Raw genomic sequence first — 25,524 nt, forward strand, 5'->3', positions numbered from 1 at the left:
AATCATAATGAACAGATATTCCCAATCACCGAAACTCAAGAGATTGAACATTTTCTTAGCTTCACAACAACTCTACTTCTGTTTCCAACATCAGCGCAATTCTACACCATTTCCTCTTCCTTCCAGGCAGTGTTTCATCACCCTTAAGCTTGTTTAAAAAATAAGTTACTCTGAATTAAACATAAATCTTAAACACTGTTGTATAGGAAAGCTGAGGGACCGCATGAAACATTCAAATTTAAACAGTTCAAATTAACCAAGTTCTACAGTAGAAACACTGAGGATTACTGTTCCATTCTATCTTCATCTCATGATATATGGGGTGTCCTAAATTCTGGCTGCCTTACTTAAAGAACAAGATATGTTGGACAAGCTAAAGGAATAAGACAACATAGACTTAAAAAAATCATTTATCACGTGTAACACAAACACTATACATCTTCATTTCAACAGTTGTGTCTACATACCCAAAGATGACAGCATTTTCATAATGTATTCATATTTAATCTCAGTTGTTTTATGGTATTTATCATTTTCATGAATTCAAAAATTCATATATATTTCTTCTTTTCTCACCTTCCTCCATCGCAATTTTAAGTGATAACAAAATTAAACATCTTTAAATATATACAGTAGGTAGTATTTTTAAACAATATATATCTAAGGGCGACATTTTCAAAATAACACATCAAATCTTGATTACTTAACCGAAAAGCCCTCAACCAGCATAATTTTTATAACTATCGTACACTATTCACAGCAATGAGACAATCTAATAAGTTACATAGCATAGAAAGATTTATATCTTACATCACCATGATTTGGCTCAACAATAAAGAACCTACAGTTTCATTGGTAATAATATCACCCATGAACGGTTAGCCCACAGAGATGCCGAAATTTGAACAATAAAATATGTTAATTCAAGCATTTTGAAACATAATTTCCAATACATCCCCTTGCCTCTCATGGTAAAAAACATAAAATATACTGCTCACAGCAATTTCTTTGCAGTTTTGCCTGAAAAATATACTGATGTACATTAAAAAAGGAAGCCTACTTTTGAGTCATTAGCAGTAAAATAAATACTATCAAAGAAAAGACTTGAACAAAACATTGCAGAAGTGGATACAGAGAGAAGATACAGATTATCAGTAATTAGGTATAAATTCCACTGAAGCTGCTTCACACACCTGAGTAATGCTTGTAATAATCAGCATCAATCAATACTCCTATTAATGAAAGGCCACAGGAATGAAAAATTATGAACTTCCTACATTTTCATACAGTAACAAGGATGCTGACCACCATACTTTCCATTACAATATAGAAATGTTATTACTCTTACACTTCACATCATAAGCAACTCTCATATAACCCAGTTCCTCTTCATGCTAAAAAGTTAGAACCTTAAAAAAAAAATCCTTCCCCTTTCCTTCACTTATTCATTAATCCATAACTAGTGAAAATGAAACAGTGACAAAATATGAGATAATCCAACTAAGTAACTGCAAGTGAAATTATCACTAAAGTTTGATTGAATTTAAGCTGCAAGGATTCATTATTCTGATTGAGTAACAATGGCAATGTTCAACCAGATTACTTAGAATTGTATGATCACTTACAAAGATGCCTTGTAAAATATGATAGCATGTTCTTTGAAAGATATTTAATAATAATAATAATAATAATAATAATAATAATAGTAGTGTGTTTTACTATATGAGTAAAGTTATTTTCCATTGCCGTCAAGTAATAACTCAAAGGAATGTGGTCACTACAGTTTTGAATTCAACTGGAAGTAATTTCTTCCAATTCAATTTATTTTATGAGAATTCAGTGTTTCCTCAGACACCCTATACATACCACCATTTCCTAATTTCCCATCTTTTGAAGAAAATACTGAAAGCACCATCTGTATCCACTTTCACAATCTGTTCATAAATAAATACACCTTTTGCTATTTATCTCAATGAGTTTTGCCATCAACTTGCTCTATAATGTACTAGAAAGTTGTGGAATTTCTGTCCATTAGAAGCTCCATCTTTAACCGCACATATTCGTGACAGTTTAATATAAATAAATTAATTAAGCTAGAGGCCAAGGAACATAATCCTAGGATCTTCTACAGCGGCTTTGATTTTTCTCAGGAAAAGAACAGCTTCCCGACCATCAATAAGACGGTGATCGTAAGTCAAGGCAACATACATCATTGGTCTAATCACAACTTGTCCTTTAATAGCAACAGGCCTATCAAATATAGCATGCATACCCAAGATGGCTGACTGTGGAGGATTAATGATCGGTGTTCCCATTAGAGAACCAAACACTCCACCATTACTGATAGTGAAGGTTCCCCCATCCATATCCTCTACTGCTAGAGTACCTTTACGAGCCTTCTCGCCCAGTGCAGCAATACCTAATTCAATGTCTGCATAATTCATACCTTCTACATTTCGTAATACTGGAACGACCAGTCCCTTCGGTGTAGCGACAGCTACAGAAATATCTATATAATCACGGTATATAATCTCATTACCATCAATCACAGCATTCACAACAGGCTGATCTTGAAGAGCATAAGCAGAAGCTTTTACAAAAGCAGACATAAAACCAAACTTCATGCCATGTTTTTTCTGAAAAGTCTCCAAATGAGTTTTCCTAAATTCAATTATATTACTCATATCTATCTCATTGAAGGTAGTAAGCATTGCATTCGTATTTTGAGCTTCTTTCAGACGCTGTGCAATACGTTGGCGCATGCGGTTCATTTTGACTCTCACCTCAGTGCGAGTACCAGAAATTTCTTTGGTTGGATCGGCAGGTGGTACTTTCACCACAGCTGCTTCCAGAGACTGGGCATGACGGATAGCTGCGATGGGGGGAGGATGGGTAGAGGAGGGCTGTGACGGCGGTGGACGTGGGGGAGGCGGCGCTGGACAGGTTGGTGGGGCAGTCGCAGGAGGAGGAGGAGGTGGGGGAGGTGGTGGTGGTGCTGCAGCAGATGGTGGTGGAGCAGCTGCTTCGGCTGGTGCAGCTTTGGGTTTTGCAGCAGCTGCACCTGTAATTTTAAGTTTGTATAGGTTAGCTCCTGCTTTAACAGTAGCTCCATCCTCTGCAAAAAGTTCTTCAATAATTCCTGCTGCTGGCGAGGGCACAGGGACAGAGGTCTTATCTGTTTCAATCTCTGCGACAACTTCATCTTCTTCTACGCTATCACCCACTTTCTTCTGCCACCTCACATCTCCCTCTGACACAGATTCAGCAAACTGAGGAACAGTTATAATCTTACTTTCATCACACAGGGTAGCACTTGAATGAAATAAATTTATCCTGATAATCTGTTTTAGATGCAGGCCTGGCGAGAGTACTCTTTCTGGCTGTCCACTCCAGCTGAGTTTGACCTGTCCTTGATGCGACGATCTTGTATGCAGTGTTATTCGACCACATTCAGCTCCAAATATGGTAGATGTTAACCTTAGCACATTCCGAGGTATACCTCGGGAAGAAAATGAAAGCATTCCAGCCATTATTACGCTGGAACGTATATATCAACTCCCTTCTTCAGGTAACAACCTAAGTAGAACAATCACTGGCTGAAGCTGTTCTAGTCATTCAACCACTCTGACGGGTGATGTAAGTTATTACTCTGACCTGTGGGGAAAAAAAAGAAAAATTATTAAGCCCCGCATAATGGACATAACTTCCTGGAACAAAATCAACATAAAAAAGGATATGCTATAAACATGTCCAACTACAAGTCTAGATTAGTTTTAACTAGCTGATGAACCTGTGCTTCGCTACAGAATTTTAGGTTTAGTAGTGAACAGGTTGTTAGTAAGATTCACTTAAATTGCATAGCTCTTAACATTATCCGAAAAACGTGACGGGGAAGTCACCCTACGTCCTTTCTCATGTGAAGACTTTGTTAGGAAATGGGAATTTTCATTGTAATGGTAGGCCCTCTTGCCTACCATCAGTCACAATCAAGTTGGAGAATTTTCATTATAATGGCAGACATTCACTCTTCACCTGCCTTTTTACAACCTCAGAAAGACTGGTCTTTTTTCCAACTGAAATCAACACAGGTCATTACAATGATGTCAGTAGGAATGTTGCGATTAAATGAAACCACAAATTTTCTTACTTTTAACGAACAGTACTACGCTGCCACTCTATGCTATTATTCTGTTAAGATTGCACACTGCTCATTTCAATCACCGCCTCAGAGTAGGGATCGAATAGCTAGAATACTGTGAAGAACTACTGTGTTACGTATCAGCAGTATCAGAATATGTATGAACCAGAGGAATTGCATGCTAAAGAAGAAAGTTATCTAACTCCCCAGCTACTTCCCGCCAATATTCAGGCATACTGTTATATTTGGTAAGATGAGTGGCAGCATAACAGACAAAGAATATCACAACAAACAATGGACCATGTAATGTTACTGTTTATCAATTTTATGAGCTTTCGATTATTGTAGGCCTTCAGATTGAGTTTCCTTCTAACTCTAAAAATACAAATTCATGAATATCTCCGTTATCATAGCTGGTATGGTAAAAATGTACAAGACATAAATATATTTCTAATGTTACTGTTTATCAATTTTATGAGCTTTCGATTATTGTAGGCCTTCAGATTGAGTTTCCTTCTAACTCTAAAAATACAAATTCATGAATATCTCCGTTATCATAGCTGGTATGGTAAAAATGTACAAGACATAAATATATTTCTATATAACTTTAGTTATGTAGTATTTATCGATAGGACTACTAATAATATAATCATTCGAGAATTAAATTTTTGGCCTTCCCCTAACTACATATTCCACTCAGCATTAATAAAATTATTTATGGCCAAGATTGTAGTGACTTATTCGACTTCACATACCAATTTTCATTAAATTCTCTTCAGCCGTTTTCTCGTGATGCGCATCCATACATACAGAAATACCATTATTTTCGAATTCTGAGCAATGTACAGACAAACTCTTATTATATATATACATTTCATTTACTGCCAAGGAAAAAGCACCCAATGTAGGGCAGGTATAGATTTCCTGAAGAAAAGTTTAAAAATTGGACTGTTATCCATATAACACTAAATTATCAGTTACAAAGGAAGAGCCAAAGAAAAGGTGGATCTTTAAGAAGAATAGCTTGGTTTCAAATGTGGAAAAATAAGATTGGATTTCATTTTCATTATGAAACAAAATATGGGCTAGCTTTGAGAGTATGGAAAATTAACCGTCATTAACCGATTTAGGCAATGTTGAGTACAATATTATTTGCTAATGGTACTGTGATTTGATTTTGAATTTTTGGTTAGAATTTGGTGTGGGTTACTGTAGTCACGTCGTAGTTCATGAACCACGGGCAAGGGCTGAGTGGTCTAGGGTGGTCCCGAGAGTCGGGATACCAGTTGCCATGGAATGGGAGTGGGCATCTTGGATATATTCTGTGTCATGGCCCTCCTTGTGCCCAGGCGGCTAGGACATACAATCCACTGTTAATCCCTAACCCGTTACAGGAGAGATCCTCACCTGAACTATGTGTAAGGGTAGCATCCTACTTTGACAAATTTTCACAGAGCATGCTCAGAATGTTGTACAGAGTCCCACTCACATTTGACAGGCGAGGGACTCCTTGGAAACAGATTGACAAACAAAATGGAATTCAATGGGGAGCTATCAATATTAGAAGGGCTTATGGAAGAAAAGAAAGTACAGTAGAACCTCAGTAATTCGAAATCGGTTAATTCAAAACCCCGTCTAATTCGAAGAAACTCTTGTTCCCGAAAATATGAGATACGGTTTTGCACGTTATTTGAATTGTTTAATTCGAAATACGGATAATTCGTCATTCAAAGTACAATGTCGGCCCCATTACAGAAATTCAGACTTAATAATTCAAAACTGCCTTTACATTTTAAAACAACAGTATGTTACAGAATCATTTAAATTCAAAATTTATTCCGTGTCATGACAGAACGCGTCTTCCGGAACGTGCAGGGGTAGTTAGCTTTCTGCACTTTCACACACTTCGGTGCGTCTACAGTGTGCTTCATAATTGCCAAGTTCGAGTGAAATCGGAATTCTTTTGTATTCAACATTTTTAAGGAACATCGTAATATCACGCAGCAGGCAGTGTGCGGAGAAACAGAATCCGCGAATACTGGCGATGCCGGCAGCTGACGGAAAAGCGTGGCTCATATAATCAATTCGTAGGCACCGAACAATATTGTCATTGCCGATGAAACTGCATTGCTTTCTTTTAATGCCGAGCTGAAACGGTCTTACGGTTTTAAAGGAGAAAGTGCCAGCCGGTAAATCGTACAAGGGTGGGGGTGGGGTCATTGTACTGTGTTGCAATGCACACGGAAGCGAAAGAATTCCTCCCCTCGTCATAGTAAAGTTTGATAAGCAGGCATCAATTTTTGATAATGAGACTAAGTCTCTCATAGTGCATTGGCACTGCCGGTGGCTACAATTAGCTTACGCAGTGGCCTCCACGGCATGCACTACTAGACATGCGTCTTGGTAGGTGTGCTAGGTACCAACTGATGAGCCCAGCCTAGCAGACGGGGGAAAAACGCCGGCAACCAGGAATGAGTTAGCTGGAAAATTTATAATGTCCAATAATGGACCATTTATATTGGTATCAAAAATTTACTCATTTGGAACAAATATTTCAGATTCCCTATGGGAATCAACATCTATATTGGTGGTAATAATTGAGCCCAGGTATTTGAATTTATTCATCATTGCCAGTGGTTCACCCGCTAAGAAAACTGTATTGAGTGGATGTTGAACTTCCGGCTTGACAACGTTACAGAACACTACTCCATCTTCTTACGGCTTATTCTCAGTACATTTGTCTCCAAAGCTTTGCTTCCAAGTTCTAAGGCTGCCTCGACCTCTTCACGTGTTACACCAACTAGGACGATGGTGTGTGAGTACAGACGGGTCCATGGTAGTTGTGTCATCAGTTGTTCTGTGAGGTAGTTAATAACTATATTGAATAAGATTGGGCTCAAAGCTGAATCTTGATGAACACCAACCTCAACAGGGAAGTTCGCAGAGATACTAGAACTAGACTTTACTTTTGTAGAAGGATGGACGTACATTCTGGATCAACTTCACATACTCCTCTGGAACATTTTGGTGTCAAAGTGCAGTCCAAACAATTTCCCTAGGAACGTGATCAAACTCTTTCTCTAAATCAATGAAAACCATGTGGAGATCATTGTGAAGTGCACAATGCTTCTCCATCAGTATTTGGAGAGTTTGAATTGCATCACTAGTCGAGACTCCACTTGTGAAGCCACACTGGTTCCTATGGATGTTTGTAATTTTCTTGATGCGATTGACAATGGCACGTTACCAAATTTTTAGTGTGTGTGTGCGGCGAGTTTAATGCCTCTATAGCTCCCGCATTCTCTAACACCTCTCTTATGCTTGAAGATAGGCACAAGGTAGCTCTAGCTAAATTGCTCCAGCATGGGTGCGCCAGCGAAGATCTTATTAAACATCCTAGTAAGCCAATCAATTCCTTCAGTACCCAGAACCTTCCACAGCTCAGATGGAATGTCATCAGGTCCTACTGCTTTGCTATTCTTCATTTTTGACACAGCTGTCTGAACTTCGGCTGGGGTGAACATAGGCACAGGGCCCTGCACATGACATTGAGGAACCGCTATGTCTCTGGGAAATTCTTCATTTAGCAACTCAGTGAAATATTCCTGTCAACGGTGTTTTATCTCGGTTTCATTTATGAGTAGGTTATCTGTTCTGTTGATATATTTTGTGGCAATGATATCCCTGGAACGCTTTTCATGCTGGGCAGCAATCTTATAGATCTGGCTCACACCTTCTGGAGTACGTAGGCCTTCATACAATCCTTGAACACTCTTGTTTAGCTTTGGCCACAATCAGTTTTGCTGATTTCTTAGCTGCCTTGTATCTCAACTTAAGCTGCAATCCTTCTAGGCTGTTCCTGGACTTCCACCACTCTTTGAAAGCAACTTTTTTCTTCTTTAGTGCCTTCTGAACTACCTATGGTAACACATTCAAATCACCCATACCACCTTGTTAATCCAAGACCTTGACCTTCAACAGGCACCATTGGAGCTATAGCAACAACTATAGGAATAATTAATTGAGTTCACCAATACGATAATTCCCTTTTATTTTTTAGGGTTAACTCTACATTCCACCACCACGTCTCCTAGTTGATCTTCAATCTTTCCCAATGGCAATCTGCAATGATGCCATCTTCTGTATCCTGGGTAATGTAGGCCTTGATGTCGTCAATAAAAGGTTGAGATGTTTCAGTCTCTTGTGGATTGAACCAATCAATTTTTTGTACACATAAGTTTGGTACAAAGCATAACGGACGTCTGCACACGAATAAAGGTAATAAATCGCCAGGATGACGAAATTAGAAGTACATATGTTTAATTTGTGACAAAGGACAGTAAGCAGGTTCAGGATACAGGAAGGGAATGGGTTGCATACAGATGCTATAGTAGAAACAGCAAGGGAATGCTTAGGAACAACTGTGTGTAAAGATGGGAAAAAGTAGAATCTTGATGAAGTGAGAGCAGCTAGTTAAGAAAAAGGCATATCAGAATGGGCTCCAAACACGGACTGATGAAGACAGGGAATGAAAGAAACAAAGTTACTGATTCCAAGAAGTCGTGGGAAGATTTTGGTAATAACCTGGAAAGATTAGGTCACGTAGCACGGAAACCTTTCTGCACAGTAATAAAGAATTGTAGAAAGGGAGGGAGAGAGAAAAAAAGGAAATTAATAGTATTTTCGGTACTCATAATAGATTCCAGGGAATCACTGGGCAAGTGGAAGGAATATTTTGAACATCATCTCAACATAAAAGGAAATCTTCCAGGTGACGTCATAAACAACCAGGCTCGTGGGGAGAAGGACAATGATGTAGGTGGAATTACACTAGAGGAAGTGGAAAGGGTGATAAGCAAACTCGACTGTCACAAAGCAGCAAGAATACATTAAATATAGTGGGAATGCAGGGATGAAATGTCTTCACAGGGAAATAAGATTAGCATGGAGTATTAGTAAGGTACATGCTGATTGGACAAAAGCAGTAATATTGCACTTATCTAGAAGCAAGGGAACAGGAAGGACTGCAACAACTATAGAGGTATCTCATTGATCAATATAACAGTCAAGGTGTTCATTGGGTTTTTGTAGAGGGTGTGATCAGTGGTTGAGAGGAAGTTGGATGAAAATCACAGAGGAGCTGTCAGGATCAAATTTTCAGTATGCGCCAGGTAACTGAAAACTGCTACAAGAGGAATATACAATTATATTTGTATCGTAGATCTAGGGAAGGCATAAGACACGAGTACCAAAGGAAAAGATATTTGCTGTACTGAGGGACTAGGGGATTAAGTGTAGATTATTAAAATCAATCAAAGGCATTTATGGTGACAATTGGGCTGCAGTGAGAATTGATGGTAGAATGAATTCTTTGTTCAAGATACTTACAGAGGTTCGACAAGGCAGTAATCTTTCACCTTTGTTGTTCATAATTTACATGGTGAAAATGTAGTAAGCAGGTTAGCCATGCTGATTAATCGGTCTTAATGGCAGATTGTGCTGAAAGTCTGCAGTTTAATATCTTGGGAACTTGAAAATAGGTACAATGAATATGGTATGAAGATTACCCTTTCCAAGACTAACTTGATTTCAGTAGGTAAGGAATCCAAGAGAACTGATGTAAGACTGGGGATACAAGGCTGGAAGAGGTAGATAATTTCAACTATTTAGGATGTGTTTTTTTTTCCCCAGGATGGTTGTATAGTGAGTGAGATCGAATCAAAGTGCAGTAAAGCTAATGCAGTGAGCTTGCAGTTGTGATTAACAGTATTCAGTAAGTCAACTCCTGGATGAAACTAGCTTTACATTGGTCTGGTATTCTTTATTTTTGCTTTACGTCGCACCGACAAAGATAGGTCCTGTGGCAATAATAGGAAAGGGATAGGAGTGGGAAGGAAGTGGCTGTGGCCTTAAAGAACAATGTATGAAAATGGGAAACCAAGGTAAACCATCTTCAAGGCTTCCAACAGTGGGGTTCGAACCCACCATCTCTCCCATGAAAGCTCACAGCTGAGCACCTTTAACCGCACGACCAACTCGCTCAGTATCGGTCTGTTTTCATACAAACTTTGCTTTACTGAAGTGAAAGCTGGGCAATATATTTATAAATTAGAAGTAACAAGCATGAAAGTATCAAGAATGACTGCTGGTACAAACCAATGGGAACAATGGATGGAGGATATTTGGAATGAGGGGATAAAGTATAAGTTAGGAATGAACTCTATGGATGAAGCTGTACACCTAAGCCAGCTTCAGTGGTGGGATCATGTGAGGCAAATGGATGAGAATAAGTTACCTAGAAGAATAATGGACTCTGTTATGGACAGTAAGAGAAGTAGAGACAGACAGAAATGATAATAGTTAGACTCAAGTTTCTAACAATTTAAAGATAAGAGGTATAGAATAAACAAGGCCACAGAGCTAGTAGGGGATTGTGATGGCAATTAGTAAATTCACAGAGGCTGAATGCTGAAAGGCATAACAGTCTATAAAGATGTATGTATAGTTAGAATTTAGGGAAAGGGTTAGAACTTCAAGAACAGCTTAATGCAGTAAACAAGAAGGTAAAAAAATGAGAACCAGTGTACAGAAAAGACAGAGGAAATAAGTAAAAGGAAAGTGCGAACGAAAATGAGCAACAGAAATTAGAGACAGAGTTACTGACAAGAACTTCAAGTATTTAGGAAGTGAATGAATAAGTAATTCAACATTTCTTAGTGGATATAAATAACAGGCAACAACTTTACAATGTTTTAATATCACGAAGTACAAAATCAACTGTTACGAAAAGTTTTAGATGTAGTTTTTACCACAAATTAATCCAACTTAGGGAATTAAGTTCAGACTTTATTAAGTCATTCTAAGCCTACAAACACAACAGAAAATTATGCTAATATTTTTTACATAATACAGACTCCACAAACTAAGGTACATTAAAATATCAAAAACATACAATTAAAAATAAATATTAAAAACATAGAGGAAAGTCAAGCAGCAGAAATAAAGTAAGCAGTGGAATTGAACGATTTATTGCCGATAGAACGGTCAGGAAAGGAACTCTGTTCGTATATCATAAGTTACATGTTTCTTGGTTGACACACTAGTATTTCTAGAGAAATTAATTTTTTTTTTGCTAGGGGCTTTACGTCGCGTCGACACAGATAGGTCTTATGGCGACGATGGGATAGGAAAGGCCTAGGAGTTGGAAGGAAGCGGCCGTGGCCTTAATTAAGGTACAGCCCCAGCATTTGCCTGGTGTGAAAATGGGAAACCACGGAAAACCATTATCAGGGCTGCCGATAGTGGGATTCGAACCTACTATCTCCCGGATGCAAGCTCACAGAAATTAATTTGGAACCGTTGTTTCAATATGAAGCATTTTGAGATTTTGATCTCGGTTAAAGGAAAGATTGTTCGTTAAAAAAGTGTTTAATGAACTGCAACTCATTGAGTTTATATAATTTCGATGATATGACATGTTCTTTTGTCCTGTATGACCAAAGTAAACTGAGTTGCAGTCACTGCACTGCGATTTATATACATTACTTTTATTTTATTTACTGATAAGAGTTATTAATTTGTCAATCAGTTTGTGGTAAAAACTACATCCAACATTTATCATGAGTAAATACCACATCTCCACTACAACCATTAAATATTTATAACAACTGAAAATGAACTAAAGACCATAAAGAAAAAACAAGCAAATCTTGTAGTTTTATAGGACTATTTCAAAAGGTTTTTAGCAGTGTGTGAGGAATATTTTTTTGCAAAACAATTACAACTTTTCAAAACACTCTCCATTAGCATGTATACATTATTCCATTCTCTGAAATCACTTAGAAAACGTCTCAGTCCAAGCTTCTTTTGGGATGTCACTTAGTGCACTCTCGTACGCTGTAATGGCCTCTTCATCTGACGAAAACCTCTGCCCACCAATTTTTTCCTTGGCGTTAGGGAACAAAGAAGTCACACGGGGCCAGGTCAGGAAAATATGGGGGATGAGATAACACTCGCACTTTTTCCTTTTCCAAAAAGTCAATTGTTCTGGCAGCCCTGTGTGCAGATGCACTGTTGTGGTGCAGCAGAAGGTGCCGAAGGTGCCCACTCTTTGGACTTCAGACGCTGTGACTTCCATGTGGTCAGGACTTTGGGAAGGCATCTTCCATGTGGTCAGGACTTTGGGAAGGCAATCATTCCCGTGCCATTCAGCATTGACTGTACAACTTTGTCCAAGGTCACAGAGGTGGGATGCCCCATTTATGCAAAAAAAAAAAAAAAAAGTTGCCACTATCATCTTTCCAGAGCTCCGACTTCAAACTTTTGTGGGTAGTTCCTCCTCTGGAAAGCACCATACAGAAGACTGTCTCTTCGTTTCAGGGTCAAAATGGTACACCCATGTTTCATCACCTCTGACGATAATGTAGGTGTCTTGGGACTGCCCTCCATCAAATTTTTCTAGCATGAAACGACACCAGTCCACTCTCGCCTCCTTTTGGCTTTCTGTCAGGGGTCAGGGAATGTGGCACCCAAAGGGTACATCTCTTGGCAAGACCTAAATATTGTGAACGATGGTCTGCACTGCTCTTGACCCAATATTTAGGGTCCCTTCAATGTCACAAAATGTAAGATGCGGATCTTCTTTGATCATTTTCCTCACAGCATCAACGTCTTCCTGAGTCACAGCCGTTGCTGGATGACCGGGACGAGATTCATCTTCAATTAACAGCCGACCCCATGAAAACTCGCAAAACCAATTTCCAACTGTGGCCCTAAAAAGGGAAGCCTCACCAAAAACACGCAGCAAAGAAGAATGGCATTCTTTGGCACTTAAATTATTTTTATAACCATAAAAAATTCATTGCGTGAAAATAGCGGCACGATAGATCCATCTTGCACAGTGTGTGACTCAGCACCGACTGTGCTTTCTTCCCGTGCTGTTGAGGAACCACCGCTGGGAGGGGTTGTGCGTGCATGTTCTAAGGTCAAGAAACATCGCTCTTTCAAATGAAAAGAATCCCACTGTCCTCAGAATTATGGTTTACGGGCTGCTAAAAACTTTCGGCATAGCCTTCGTACAACTGCCGATACTGTTATCATAGAAATAGGATTTCTACCGAACTTTAGGGATGCGACTTTTCCTTTCAAGAATCCCACATGCATGAGCTGTGGCTGCCTTGGTGAGAAGCCAATGAAAATGTCACTTGAATTCACTTCTAATAAGGTAAAGAAAATAATAATGTGACAATGCAACTGATGAGCCTGCTGTCTCACTGGGGTGACATACTGGTAATATCACTTTTTTTAAAGCAATCTGCTTTACATAATTACGACACAGATAGGCCTTATCGCGATAATAGAAGAGGAAACATCTAGGAGCGGGAAGGATGTAGCAGAGTTTTAAGCGGATATACAAAATATTATCAGTATCTGCACTTCCTTCATCCATACCCGCAAATGGTTAACCGCAGATATTGTAACTATTTAACTATATTACACTCAACGTATTGAAATGGATAGATCTGTTAACATAATACTATAGGCCTGATACCCAGCACCAGCCTCCTACTGTGACAGGTTTATGAGGGATTTCCTCTTACGACAACTACACGCATATTGAGCTGTTCTCTTCCAGAAACCTTGTTCCTACCTTTCACTAATTCTGGGCAGGAACCAGTAAGGCTTGGGTCAGATTTACGAATTTATGGACTCGAACACTCTGATATATCACCATTCTCCCACAGCAATGTCAAGAGTTGCCTCACCAAAAGCAAAAACAACTGCAACTTGTCAAGATTTCTAGAGTATACCATAGTGAAAATCAATAAACATCATTATTTAGAAATTATCAGTAAAATTATCTGCACTACCAGAGTTTGCATCTGCCAAGACAATAACTTCATGGATATCTGTGCAGGGCTCTAGCCTTAATTAAGATACAGCCCCAGCGTCTGCCTGGTGTGAAAATAGGAAACCACAGAAACCCATCTTCAGGGCTGGTGACAGTGGGATTCGTACCCAAATGCAAGCTCTGATACCTACGTGATCCAAACAGCGTGGACTCGTGCTCGGTACTTTCACAATTTTACTAAAAAGACCTAGAGAGCTTGAATACTTTAATAATAATGTTAGTGATTTTACGGCTCACCAACTACTTTTACATTTTTTGGAAATGCAGAGATGCCACAATTTTGATCCACAATTATTTTATGTGCCTGTAAATCTACTGGCACGAGGCCAATATATCCGAACATCTGCCCTGGGAAGTAACCTGCAAACTTGGACTCAAAAAGCTAGTACTTTACATTCTGAACTACTCAGCCCAGTGAGGTAAATTACACATGCAGCCAACACCCAGCCAGGGACAAACACAGATGAAAACTGAACACAAACAGCAGAAATAAGACTTCTGAGAAGTGTGTTACATAAAATGAATAGAAAGGAATGAAGATGTGGAAAAGAGTGATAAAATGAAGAAAACAATGGACTGAGATAGGAAATAAACAGATGAATAAGGGCTCAAGTTTTATCACAAAACTTCAAAATATGATGTAAAGAAAATTAAATATTGTCCAAAAATTGCTTAAAAGATGACTTTTACTAATTCTATAAAAAAAGAAAAAAAAGTGAATTTGAATGCCTCCTTATTGGCTACAGCAGATTGGTTGCCCTATAAAAAATGTAACGAACTAATTTTTTCCCATGAAAGTACGAAAAGTATTAACCGAATTCAACTGTAGAGAAAATAGGATTCTGAGAAAAAAAATGCATGTCCTCTGCGCAACTAATGGTTTCACAGTTACATTAAGTCACTAAGCAAAAAACTGGCCATGTTTCTAACATTCGTTTGTCCTTTCTATTTTGACTCTTTACTGCTTGTGAAATCCACTACTTTCAAACTTCTCTAGACAAAAAAAATTCAAACAAAATTAAACAACATAAACAAACAGAAATAAAATTATCTGGCATAACTGGCACAAATATGTGAATAATACCTGGAAAATGGCTAAAACCTATTATAATATGACCAAAAATATGGCTTTATACCATTTATTTGGTCAAATATGGCTCAATGATAAAAAAATTCCATTATCGCGCTCACAAAAGCTAGAAATGAGTTTGTTTGTTAAAAGACACCAGGATATGACATCACTGAAAGCCAAGCCCTACTGTGAATGAAGAAAGACCTGTCTAAGAAGAGCAATAAGGAAACTGACTTGGAAACAACTGATAGATAAGGAACCATACTGGGCCTGATCTGGCAGCATCGTGAATTAAAAAGCACTTCAATGGGCGAGAAATCACAATGCCACGAAAAGCTCTGTCAATCAGCTAAACTATCCCCGTTGGGTACATGAACATCAGAATACATCAGTTGCAAAAGGTATTTCTTCGACTTCTTCGGGCAAAGGTACACGATCTTCCCTCAGCTAACACCAATCAGTGTGGCATGCATGACGAGGTTATCTTCTTGGGGTACATGAACATCAGAATACATCAGTTGCAAAAGGTATTTCTTCGACTTCTTCGGGCAAAGGTACACGATCTTCCCTCAGCTAACACCAATCAGTGTGGCGTGCATGACGAGGTTATCTTCTTCCCAGTCTATCAAAACTTCCTCACATGATTACCAATTGTTGACTAAACACTCCATTGCAATGAGTTGTGTGTATATTAGTTATTGCTCTGCAACGTCATCCTTAGTATCATTTCTTCGCTCCAGCAAGCTGGGTGCAACCCACTGCTCTAACACGTCAGGGGTGCATACCATAAAGCCTCTCGAAGAGAGTGTAGCCTTGAACAGCACGGACACAGTTTCATGTCAGACCATTGGTTTAACAGCAATGGAGATTTTATTGTACAGTAGTTGGTAAAGGAACTATAAGAAACAATGTTATTAAACCTGTGTTTATATCAACAATTGGTAGCACTGTTTGGTGACCTCAGTAAGCCATTAAGAAAAAGCACAGTTCTCTTTGTTTAAAAGTTTTCTTTTCAAGCACTTTCTAATATTATTTATCCTGCACTAGTTTTGATAGACTTGAAAACCTCACAATTACAAGACTAACTAAGCCTAAACTGAAAAGGACTGGCTTCTACTATAACATGGTAACAAAATCTGTGTTCAATTTTAAGAGTGACACTAAATTTCAGAAAATTCAGCCAATAACCAATTGCTATAAAAGTAAATATATTTCTAGGGACAGGATGATGGTTCCCTAGCATTGGCAATGAACAAACCTTTTCTTTCCTACATGTTATACGAGGTAATGTTTCCAAAATTCACATTCCTAAACTGAACTTCATGTTGAAGGAAGATTGTATACCTCAACCCTTCTCCATAAGGTGGAAGAAAGAAGCAACGGCGTTAGGATTTATAAGAATACATATATTTTTTTTTAGAATTTGTTTCATGTCGCACCGACACAGACAGGTCTTATGGCGACGATGGGAGAGGCAAGGCCTAGGAGTGTGAAGAAAGCAGCCGTGGACTTAAGGTACAGCCCCAGCATTTGCCTGGTATGAAAATGGGAGCAACAGAAAACCATCTTCAGGGATGCCGACAGTGAAGTTTGAACCCACTATCGCCGGGATACAAGTTCACAGCTGCGCGCCCCTAACCACACGGCCAACTCGCCCGGTGGATGTATAAGAGGAACAACACATTCTGGTGAGGATGGACAAGTATGAATCTTCACAATAACAATGCAGGCATATGATAATTCTGAGATTGGTACGACATACAATATGAGGTTGTACGATACTGGGAAAACATATGATCATTTTGAAAACCGCTGATAATATTGTACATGTGTTTTCATTGAGGACCAGAAGAACTGAGTCAAACACATGAAGAGCTGTTAAGCCTGGAGAACCTCAAGTTACAGAATTTTCCCTTGTAAGACAAATTCAGACAGTTGCCGTCCGGCGCTGGTGTCTCATTGACCAACTGAGTTAGCTACGCAGTTTGAGTCACATACTGTAGTTGTGAGCTTGCCTTCGGGAGATGGCAGGTTCGAACTAAACTGTCAGCAGCCCTGAAGATAGTTTTCCATGATTTCCCATTCTACACTAGGCAGATGCTGGGGTTGTACCTCAATTAAGGCCATGGTTTCTTACATCCCAGTCCTACCCCTGTCTTATTCCACCACCGTCAGATCTCTCTCAATTGGGATGTAAAACCAATAGGAAACAGTAAGTTTCACTGACAATATTGACAGCACGTTACCTGCAGATATGCTGAAAATAATCCAATGGTGATAAGTTATTTAGCAGAGAATAGTTCTGAATCACCTGAAACTGGGGAGATAGAATTCATGTATAGCAATACATTTACGTGATACATGTATTAAATTATCTTTTTTTTTTTTTTTTGCTAGTTGCTTTACGTCACACCGACACAGATAGGTCTTATGGCGACGATAGGACAGGGAAGGGCTAGGAGTGGGAAGGAACCGGCCGTGGCCTTATTTAAGGTACAGCCCCAGCATTTGCCTGGTGTGAAAACGGGAAACCACGGAAAACCATCTTCAGGGCTGCCGACAGTGGGGTTTGAACCTACTATCTCCCGAATACTGGATACTGACCGCACTTAAGCGACTGCAGCTATCGAGCTCGGTTAAATTATCTTTGTTACAACTATTCGTCTATAAAGTTAGTATATTAAATGTTACTCTTAAACCTAATAGTGTTTATATCCATTCTAACATTATCACACTTTCTTCTTTTGCCCTACATGGTATATAATGTTACATATCCTAGGACAAAATGTCTCCTACTCTTAATTTTTTTTAGAGCACATTTTATTTGCTCGTATTTTTTTTGGCACTTTTTTAAAAATACAGAAACATTTCGTTGTTGTTTCCAGTGCAATCCACTCTTTGTTTAACAATTTAACTGTATGGAACTCTTCTCTCTTTTTATTTATGTTTTATATTCTCCACCCAGATATTTAACCCTAAGCAAGTCTGTCTCCCCACATATTCTCAAGAGATGTAGGCAGCTCTTCCATTGCTACTTCCTTGCTCAGCTTTTTACCTTTGTCCAAATCTCTCCATCCCAGTAATCTACCACTCCTATTGTGAAGCATTCTTTTGAATTTTATTGGCCAGTAATCACCATTTAAATGTTCATCTGATATTGGTATGCTAAATTCAATAATTCCCTCCGGTTCTTTAAAACGTATAAAAATACAATTTGCTTTATGTCACACCAACACAGATGGGTCTTAGAGCAATGAGGAGATAGCAAAGGGCTAGGAGTGGGAAGGAAGCAGCCATGGCCTTAATTAAGGTACAGCCCCAGCATTTGTCTGATGTGAAAATGGAAACCATGAAAAATCATCTTCAGGGTTCCCGGAAGTGAGGTTAGAGCATCTCCTGAATGCAAGCTGACAACTACGTGACTCGAACTGCACAGCCACTCGCTTGCTTTGCCCTTAATTTTAATCAATATTTTATTACCTTTCTAGTTACTGGCACATCTACTTGTATACTTATATCTTCACTATTATGCATTCTGGTAGATCAACTATTATTTTGCAGAATTTTTGACTTATTACATCAAATTCTTTTTTTTAACTTCTTCAATGCCCCATACAGTGCTCTTGATTTTACAAGCAGATGTAAAATGATTTTATGCAGCTTATATTCAGCAGTATGAATCTTCCTCTCCACACATATCGTGCCTGATATAGCGGCCATCCCTTTCATTTTAGCTTATCTGTTCATTCCACATCCCATTAGATATTATTCCTAAGTATTCTATTTTACTGACTGCTTCTAATGCTACAACTTCTAACCAACACCTTTCTTTTTTCTATTTGTTTTACGTCGCACCGACACAGATAGGTCTTTTAGCTTATTTGTTCATTCCACATCCCATTAGATGATATTATTCCTAAGTATTCTATTTTATTGACTGCTTCTAATTCTACAACTTCTAACCAACACCTTTCTTTTTTCTATTTGTTTTACATCACACCGACACAGATAGGTCTCATGGCGACGATGGGATAGGAAAGGCCTAGGAATGGGAAGGAAGCGGCCATGGTCTTAATTAAGGTACAGCCCCAGCATTTGCCTGGTGTGAAAATGGGAAACCACGAAAAACCATCTTCAGGGCTGCCGACAGTGGGGTTCGAACCCACTGTCTCCCGTGCAAGCTCACAGCTGCACGCCCCTAACTGCACGGCCAACTCGCCCGGTAATACCTTTCTTTTCTGACTGATTTATCTCCCTTTTTACATACCATTACTTTAGTTTTCTTAATGTTACTTTTCAAATTTCATTATCTGCAATATTCAGCAGTTTCTTCATACTGCTTTGTATACTGACTGATGTTAGAACAGAAAGATGTCATCTCAGGAAACCAGGCCAGGAATTTCTTCACTCTTCAGACAAGGGCTAGTCCTATCCTCCTTTCTTTCATTATATAAAATGAAATATATGAACAATATTGGTGATAATTTACATTCCTGCTTTATTTATTTATGTCTTTATTAAGTGGCAAAATTAGGGCTCTTGGCCCTCTCTTACACTTGAATGTATCTCTCCAACCATTAAGTCTTCCTTTACTTCAATCATACATATCACCGCTGCACACAGTTCTTCTATGGCATAAATCATCTTATTTGACTACCCTATGCTTACCAGCTTCGCAGCGACAGCCTGTCTGTTGACCGAATCAAAAGCTTTCTGAAAATCTACAGCTGTAATATATAAATCTACCACCCTTTCCCTTTATCTATTTATCCTTTTCTTTTTTTAAATATAAATATATGATCTGTGGTTCTCTTTCATTTTCTGAATCCAGACAGCAAGAACTAATAATGTTATTTGTTTTATGTCCCACTAACTACTCTTTTACAGTTTTCGTAGACGCCGAGGTGCCGGAATTTAGTCCCGCAGGAGTTCTTTTACGTGCCAGTAAATCTACCAACACGAGGCTGATGTATTTGAGCACCTTCAAATACCACCGGACTGAGCCAGGATTAAACATGCCAATTTGGGGCCAGAAGGCCAGCGCCTTAACCGTCTGAGCCACCCAGCCCGGCCAGACAGCAAGAACAGAATAATCCTCCACCCATTTTATGATTAGTTTTGTCAGTCATCATTTCCCGTTTCCAGCTTCCCGGGTCAGGTTGTGAATCACGGACCTCCATCGCTGCCTGTCTCTCCACCACTCTTCTTTTCTAAGTACATCTTCCGGTTTTCCTTTCCTCTTCTCTATGCACTTCCACGCTGAATCTTCCACCTCTTTCGGAGTCTTCCTCGTGGTCTCTTTCCTGTTAACTTTTCTGAAAAAGGTTTTTTTGACACACTCTCTTCTCCCATTCTCATCATATGCCCTTTTAACACTTTAGCTTTGTTGTTTCTATCCTGTCTTAAAGTTTCAAGATTCGTGTCCTTTTCCTTATCTCTTCATTTCTAATTCTATCTTTAATGGTCTTGCCCTCGATACCTCTTAGGAATTTAATCTCCGCTCCCTGTATTCTACTCTCCTCTCGTTTTGTTGTAGTCCACGATCCAGCTGCATAGGTTAGTATAGATTCATAACAGGTTGAATGTAATACTTTCTTACATTTCTTTGGGACATCTTGGTTCCATAAAACACCCCTTACACTCTGGTAGAAGCTGTTTGCTTGTTGTATTCTTTTCCCAATTTCCTCAGTTATCTTTCCATCTTCTGTGATGACACTTCCCAAGTACTTGAAACTTCCAGAATTTTAACATTCAGTTTTACCTTTCCTCTTCCTTCCCCTTGTCATCATTATTGTTTTACTTTTCTCTGTGCTTACTTTCATCCCAAATTTTTCTATCTCTTGATTCCATATCTCTACCTGTTTTTGCACTTCCGTTTCATCCTCACCTCATATCACTATATCATCTGCAAACAACATGGCTTTTGTTGCCTGTCTTCCCAATCTCTGTTTAATGTTCTTATGAATTTCATCCATTTTATGGTGAATAGCATGGGGGACAGAGGGACAGAACACTTCCCTGTTGGAGACCACTTTCAACTTTAAAACATTTTGTTTTTCCTATACTAGTCTTCACACTACTAACACAATTTTTGTACATAGCTTTTATCATTTGCACTTCCACTCTGTTAACTTGTTCTGTCAGTATCCCAGTATAAATCTTACTGCGTCCAGCAAAGTAATTCCCCTATAATTATTTGTATCAGATCTTTCTCTCTTCCTTCCTTTTGTACATAGGACATATTATTCCTTCTTACCAAAATCTTGGAATTTTCCTACCTTCAAAAATTTTGTTAAATATTTCAGTTATTCCCAGCATCTATTACCTAGCTCCTTCCGAAATACATAAGTAATTCAACTAAAAGCCCTTAATTTACTCCACCACCTTCCTTTTTTTTTTAAATGTCTCTAATACTTCATCTGTACTTAATGGATCATCCAGTATGGGCAGTGTTCTCCATATGTCAAACTATACCATCCACATTTTTATTCAGTTTCAAATTATCATTACCCTCTAGCAGTCCCTTAAAATACTTTATCAACTTATCCTCTCTTATGTTTGCTTGGTTACTACTTTTCTTTACAAATTTTGTTCATTCTGTTCCATACTTCTTTAGTTTAGTTTTCTTTACAATACCTATTATAATTATACCTCTTTGGCTTGCCATTTCTATTGTCATTCATTAAATCTTTGTACTCCTTTCTTTACTACAGAAATCTATCCTTAATGCCTTAGATCCCGCACTTCTGTATGCCTTTAGTGCCCTAATCTCTTCAGTTTTCTTTCTCTTACACTCATCATTATACCACAAGTTTTGCTTATTATCCATTCTCTTTATTACAACAATTTTACTGGCAACTATTTCTATTGATCTTTTCACCATTCATATTGCTTCTTCAATGTTATTAATCTTTATCATATTTTCAATCTCTAGCTTCAATATTTCAAATGTTTTGCCCCTAAAATAATCTCTGAATTCATCTCTGTGTTCCTCTCGCCATCTACACCTTACCAAGTGTTTCTGTACATTAGTAGTTTTTCCTTAAAAATGGTTTTCCTTCACTTCTCTGCAATTGAATAACTGTGAAATGATGAGAAGCTGCCTAGTTCTTTAACTTGATATCTTTAAATCAGTGCCTCTCTAGATACAATAGCTACATCTACAGTACTCCCTCATGAATTAACTAAGTTAAATTCACTGTTTCATCCCTCAAAACCTACCATTCAGTATGTGTAATTCCTCTATTGCAAACATTTTTAATAGTTTCTCTTCATACTTGTCACATTCTTTATCTTTATTTTCCCTTCCTTCTATTAATATTTCCCTATCACACACTGGATATTTTTTTTTCACCCACCCTTGCATTAAAACCTCCCATTATAATTATCCCTGCTTCTTCATTCTTTAATTTAAACTGGTAAGGTCATAAAAAGTATTGTTCTCGAAAGGAGACCTCGTTGGATGGTTGTAGCAGAAACCTTTGAAAAATTCTTCTCTCCCCCTTTTTTTCAATTATTTTTATCTACATAACTTCATGAAGGTACGAACCCATTCGCTCTACCTTATTACATAGTTCATCCTTTATAAACATTGATATCCCTCCCAGGTAGTGCCCTTTATGAACTCCCCTCTGTTTCACATTACTCTAAATGTTATAACCCAGCATTTGTAGTTCATATCCTACCAGCAACAATGTTTCAATCATTCCCATAATCTCATTTCCCCACATTAATTCCCAGACCTCATCATTTGCCAGTTTACTCAATACGGCCTTGATATTTATTCATCCCATTTGCCAGCCTAGTTATTTGCTCATGGGTATATCTGCAATACTCAAACCTCTACTACGCACAAGTCGTGGTTACCCTAACTCGTCATTCCCCTTTAGCCAAATGTATTTCAAATTTAATGCGACCTTACATACTTTTCCTATAAGGTCTTCCCTTCTGGAAACCGCATTTTCTTGAAATTTGCTATGTGTCACACCGACACAGATCTCGTGGCAACAATGGGATAGGCATGGGCTAGGAGAAGGAAGGAAGCGGTCGTGGCCTTAAGGTACAGTCCCAGCATTCGTCTGGTGCAAAAATTGGAAACCACGGAAAACTATCTTCAGGGCTGACAACAGTGGGGTTCGAACCCACTATCTCCAAATCGCAAGCTCGCATCTGCACACACCTAACCACACGGCTACTCGTTTCGTCCATCTCTTCTTCGTATGAAGCTTGTTGTAAATGCAAATGTCTCTAATTCATCACCGAGTCTCTGTTGTCTCTATTTCCACCTTGCTCAACACCGCATGCTGCCGCCGATTAAGCACTCCCAGAGATGCCAACTTTCAATAAACGCAATTCGTAATGCAGCCGTTAGGGCATGGGGGGTGAGACGGGGGCGACGGCTGTAGATATTTTTTTCCCCCGAGATCTTACTAACTCGCATATCATTGAAAATCAATTAACATACAAATCAACCAGACGTAACATATTCAAGGACTGGCATATGAAGAGTGTATGATTCTTACTCCTAAAGTAACAGGTGATCTGCAGTACATATCTGAGTAGAGGTTGAAGGATCACTTCTTTTGTTGAGTGCTGTAGTTGCTCCCTTAGCAGCTTGTAGTTCCTGCTTGGTAAATGTACACTGGTGACATGCTTTTTCTTTTGATATTATATGCATCCTTTGCAACTAACGGAGCACTTAACAGTTCGGAGTTCATATTAGCACGAAATTCAGTTTTGTTCTTCCTCATCATACACATCTGAAAAATCGTGGTTACACACACTTCAAAACACGTATGAATGAGATTTATGGAACGCAGTGAACAGGACCATTACTTTGAGTATTCCTCCATAAATTTTTGAATTATTTTTGGTTTATTACTAGCGTCACTAGTCAGGTAACGTAATCACACGTATATTCCTGCACAAGAAATCGCTTCATTATTTCAAACCTTTTGCATTTTGTACCACACGATTAGCATATATCCCAGAAGAGCAATATATGTAAATTTGGCAACCAAAATCGCAATAAATATTTCTTCAATGTCATGTACACAGTATTCACACAATTAAACAGAGTTTGTCATCACTTTGCTGCCAAAACAAAGACAAAAGAACTTGCATACTTGCATGAAAGTCTAATCATGTGACGAACAAAGACAACAACTCCACAAAATATACCACTTTACAGGTGCCTATATTTCCGGTACTGGAAGCACACACTGAGTTCAGCGCATTAAAACTCGAAATATTCTTAAACGAGGGACAGGAAAGGCGTATAAATGATTACTGAGAAATCCGAAAATAATTTTCCGAGAATTGAAGCTGTAATGGCATTCTTTGTGTATCCTTTTCAACACTCCATACACTTAGGTTTAAAAATAATTAAAAAATCACAATTTGTGGTGTGTGATTAGTAAAGGCGTAATTTTGATGGGTAATTCGTAATTATTATGATTGAATCGAAATAGTTGGCATCTTTGCACTCCCATGGTCACCCGCCACGACACTGATCTTACTTGTTGACACATCTGGCTGCGGTTCCATATTATACAGCTGGTTAGCTGACCACATTCTACTCCAAGAGTCACTGGGCAACATGAGCCTGTTCCTGAGGACAAATGCATTCAATCCTGAATTTTGTGCTCTCCCTAAATAAAAATGTAATGTTCTCATATTTTCCATTCCCTCTGGATCCAGTTCTTACTTACATTTTAGTTCCTTTCAGGTACTCCAGGTTTTCCAAAATATTCCGGGTCTTTAGGCTCGATACCGTACATACTTTAACTGGTCTTCTTCCCTATTCTGAAAACACTATCAATATCAATCACACTAGACCCAACTTCCACTTTCTCCCTGATTAAGGAAATTAATTTGTCCAGGATATAGTTGAGTTTCTCCTAATCCAAATCTTTCAGTCCATAAATGATATATTTCTTCTATCATCCGTCCTTTCTTCTAATTCTAAAACATTATTCTGGTGGGGGTGGCGATCATTGTTTTAAGAGGAAGTACAACTAGACAACCATCCTCTATTAACATTAATCACAGAGAAGAAATGGAAGGGGTCCAACACTTCAAAAAAATGAAGGTATCTGCCAAAGGAAGACAAGAGCCACGAAGTGTGTGAAAATGAAAGACTCCCTAGGCCTCCATACTTAATACCATTGGGGCCGGAAAAGAACAATAGTTGTCAGAGGGAAGTCGAATAGGATAGATGCAAGTGAGGAGCCTGGTGCAAGTAAGTGGAAACAATGCCAGGACTCAGCTAAGGGCCCCGTGGTCGCCAACCCACACTCCCAAGTCAAGAGCCCTTGAGGCCTCTTTTAGTCGCCTCTTAGAACAGGCCAGGGTACCGTGGGTGTTATCGCATCACCCCCACCCACAGTGGCAATTTAATTATTA

General features: G+C 38.7%; 1 protein-coding gene across 3 annotated transcripts in view; it reads right to left on the minus strand.

The window, feature by feature from the left end:
• Positions 1-392: 392 nt before the first annotated feature.
• The window catches only part of LOC136858714 (dihydrolipoyllysine-residue succinyltransferase component of 2-oxoglutarate dehydrogenase complex, mitochondrial), a 31,669-nt gene continuing 6,537 nt past the window's right edge, over positions 393-25,524 (minus strand). For all 3 annotated transcript variants that reach the window (XM_067138453.2, XM_067138454.2, XM_067138455.2), the window contains exon 2: positions 393-3,654. In XM_067138453.2, coding sequence (XP_066994554.2) covers positions 2,094-3,530 — 1,437 coding nt within the window. In that variant the 5' untranslated portion in view covers positions 3,531-3,654 and the 3' untranslated portion in view covers positions 393-2,093. The remainder of the gene's footprint in view (positions 3,655-25,524) is intronic.

This window comes from Anabrus simplex, chromosome 1 (assembly GCF_040414725.1).
Source record: "Anabrus simplex isolate iqAnaSimp1 chromosome 1, ASM4041472v1, whole genome shotgun sequence".
NCBI lineage: Eukaryota > Metazoa > Arthropoda > Insecta > Orthoptera > Tettigoniidae > Anabrus > Anabrus simplex.